At 32.7% G+C, this 3,370-nt stretch overlaps 1 protein-coding gene across 1 annotated transcript; it reads left to right on the top strand.

Moving 5' to 3' along the window:
• Positions 1-420: 420 nt before the first annotated feature.
• On the top strand, positions 421-2,850 carry LOC127080478 (zinc finger BED domain-containing protein RICESLEEPER 1-like). The gene is made up of 5 exons (XM_051020794.1): positions 421-492; positions 628-1,199; positions 1,388-1,922; positions 1,988-2,693; positions 2,795-2,850. Exons 1-5 carry the CDS (start codon positions 421-423, stop codon positions 2,848-2,850), a joined length of 1,941 nt encoding a protein of 646 aa, XP_050876751.1.
• The last annotated feature ends 520 nt before the right edge of the window (positions 2,851-3,370 follow it).

Below are 3,370 nucleotides of genomic sequence, written 5' to 3'. Positions count from 1 at the left end.
GCCGCCAAACATTGTCTTTTTAGTCCATAAAACTCAGAACTCAATCGTCCATAATCTCTCCTCAATCTCAATCTCAGATTTTCAATAATATCTACCCAATCTCAATCATTCCCAAAATTAAAAACAATAAATATAATTATTTCTTGGAAAAGCACGTTTAGCTTTAGACAATTCCTCAAGTTCCAATTTAAGCTCTCTCCTATTTCAATTCATCTCCCACAAACCATTATAATTTTTATTATTCACAATTCTCTCTCTCATTTCATCTCAATCTATTTTCCTATTCGGAACCCTCATTCACTATTAAGTAAGTTTGTATCTTTTATATGTTCTAATTTATAATTTTTCTGTTTTTGAATTTAGATTGTATTTTCTAATTTTTCCCGTTTTAATTAAAAAAATATTGTCTGTTTTAAAGGAATGAGCCAAGCAAAATCCTCTGATCCTATTGCTTCATCTACTCAATCTGATCTTATTAGCAGCACCAGCCAGGTATAAAAATTTAATTCGAATTAGTTTGTTTTACCTTAGGAAATGTTGGTTAATGTTCTACAATGGTGTAATGTTGAAACAGTTGATGTTCTACAATTTATTTTTCATCTGTTTCCTATTTTGCATATTTTGCAGGGTGAAACAGTTCAACCTCCACCTCCATTGGTACAAAGTAATGAAGTAAACAATGATGAAGAAAATGCTAATAAGAAAAGGAAAGTTGGAGAAGCTTCAACATTAACCACATCCAACGATCCTAATGTTGCATCTGGAGACTCAGGTAATAGAAAACCTATTAAACCTAGATCTTGGACTTGGGAACATTTTACAAAAATAGGATCAAGAGCTAAGTGTAAATGGTGTGATGTATCATATGCTGCTGATTCACAAAAAAATGGCACAAGTAATTTGAAACACCATTTGTTGCACCAATGTAAGAAGTTTCCCAAAGAGTCTCTTGATCCCACTCAAAAGACTTTTGTTCTTCAACAATTGAAAAAAGAAGATGGAAACGGATATGGTAGTGTTCTCACTAGTGTCCATTTTGATGCCGAGACATGTAGGAAAGCTTTAGCTAGGATGATAATTATTGATGAGTTGCCTTTTAAGTTTGTTGAGGGAGAGGGATTTCTTCATTTTATGAGTGTTGTGCAACCTAAACTCTCAATTCCTTCAAGGATTACAATTGCTAGAGATTGTTGGGATTTGTACACGAGTGAGAAACATAAGTTAAAAACTGTGTTAAGTAAATCAAATCAATGTGTCTGTCTTACAACTGATTGTTGGACATCTGTGCAAAATTTGAGTTATCTTTGTCTTACTGCACATTTCATTGATCATGATTGGAAAATCCATAAAAGGATTCTTAATTTTTGTCCAATTGTAAATCACAAAGGAGTGACCATAGGAAAAAAATTGAAAAATGTTTGGAGGAATGGCTAATAGGTAAAGTTTTCACCATTACGGTTGATAATGCTAGTTCCAATGATGTTGCTATCACTTACTTGAAAAATACAATGGATGATTGGAATTCACATCCATTGAAAGGGGAATATATGCATGTTCGTTGTTGTGCACATATTTTGAACCTTGTGGTCCAAGATGGATTAAAAGACTATCATTCTTCAATTAGTAAGATTAGGAATGCTGTTAGATATGTTCGTGCCTCTCCGGGTCGTTTGGATAGGTTTAAAACTTGTATTAAGGAAGCTAGGTTACAAGAAAAGTCGATTGTTCAGTTGGATGTTTCCACTAGATGGAACTCCACATATATTATGCTTGAAAGTGCGTTGAAGTTTCAGAAGGCGTTTAAGAGATTGAGTGAGAAGTGTGTTGATTTTGTGTTGATTCAAGGTGGTATTCCAAATAATGAGGATTGGGATAATGCAAAATGTTTTGTTAATTTTTTGATATCACAAAGAAGGTTTCAGGTTCTACTTTTGTAACCTCTTCTCAATATTTCAATGAACACATTATGATCTTGACTACATTCAAGGGGTGGATAGGATTAACAAGTTCAGACAACTTGCTTGGAAAGATGGCTGAAAATATGAAAGCTAAATATGAGAATTATTGGGGTGATGTTAAAAAAATGAACATTCTGCTCTTTGTTGCTGTTGTGCTTGATCCTCGACATAAGATGCAGTTTGTTAGGTGGGGCTTAAACAAGGTATATGAGAAGAATGTTGCTGAATCTTTGTATAAGAAAACAGAGGAGACATTATACAAACTATTTGATAGTTATAGGATTTTTGTTGGTCAAGGTCAATCTGAAGTTCCTACACATTCCTCTCGTGAAGTAGAATTGGTAGAACTTAAAGCACCAGAGGATGCATTTGCTTTGGAAGTTGAGATGGACATGAATTTAAATGAGAGCATGCAGAAAAATGAGGTGGATTTGTATCTCATGGAGAAATTAGAGAAGAAAAGTCCTGGTTTTGATATCTTGAATTGGTGGAAGGTGAATTCCAACAAGTATCCTATTCTTGGTCAAATGGCTAGAGATGTATTGGCAATGCCTGTGTCAACTGTTGCTTCGGAGTCCGCTTTCTCTACCGGAGGTAGAGTGCTTACTTGTTATAGAAGCTCTCTTACACCAAAGACAGTTGAAGCATTAATTTGCACACAAAATTGGTGTAAAGCATCCCCAGTGTCAGTTGATATTGAAGAGCTTCTGGATGAATTAGAAAATCTGGAATTAGGTAAATTAATTATAACTTGTATTATTTTTTTGTTTAACATTCTTATCCATTCATATTAATATTTATCTTGTTTTTATCTTGAATATGGTTTACTTTTGTAGAACTTGTTCCAATTCCACAATTGAATGAAGATGTATCTGATATTGATTTTGATTAGCTATGGTACTTTGAGCTAGTCTTGATATGGTATGACTGTATTGCTTATACTAATATGATCATATTGTTTGTTTAGTTGCTGCAAATGATTCACTCTATTGATATGTTTGTTTTTTTGTTTCTGTTTTTGCAGACCAAACCAATTAGAAAGAATGGATATTCTTATTAACAAGCTGGAATTGTTGTAGGCTAATTAGAAAGAATGGTGATTTTGATTATCAGGAAATACACATGCTTTTATTATGATTTTTTACAGTTATGTTATTGTTCTGTTGATTCCTGTAATAATTTTCTGAAAACTGTTGTTGTTCCTGCAATGTTGTTGATTTTTGTTCTTTTGCAGAAAAAATAAATTTCTACTGGAAAATTGAATTGTTCTTGAAGTTGCAATTCAATAATTGTTCTTGATTTGCTTTTCTACAATGATGATGATTGTTGTTCTGTTACATACAGGAAAATTGAATTGTTGCAAGATTCTAAAGTATATTAAATTCAATTAAATTAAATTCTTTATTGCAATT

The sequence above is a fragment of the Lathyrus oleraceus genome, chromosome 5, assembly GCF_024323335.1.
Source record: "Lathyrus oleraceus cultivar Zhongwan6 chromosome 5, CAAS_Psat_ZW6_1.0, whole genome shotgun sequence".
Taxonomy (NCBI): domain Eukaryota; kingdom Viridiplantae; phylum Streptophyta; class Magnoliopsida; order Fabales; family Fabaceae; genus Lathyrus; species Lathyrus oleraceus.
Note: the sequence above shows the minus strand (reverse complement) of the source record. Positions and strands in the feature narration are given on the sequence as shown.

What these genes read in the sequence shown, in the direction of transcription:
- LOC127080478 (XM_051020794.1), top strand. Translation starts at nt 421, where the DNA reads ATGAGCCAAGCAAAATCCTCTGATCCTATTGCTTCATCTACTCAATCT. An exon ending in TTATTAGCAGCACCAGCCAG is followed by an intron (nt 493 to 627) that starts GTATAAAAATTT and finishes CATATTTTGCAG; the next exon opens with GGTGAAACAGTTCAACCTCC. An exon ending in GCTAGAGATTGTTGGGATTT is followed by an intron (nt 1,200 to 1,387) that starts GTACACGAGTGA and finishes TAAATCACAAAG; the next exon opens with GAGTGACCATAGGAAAAAAA.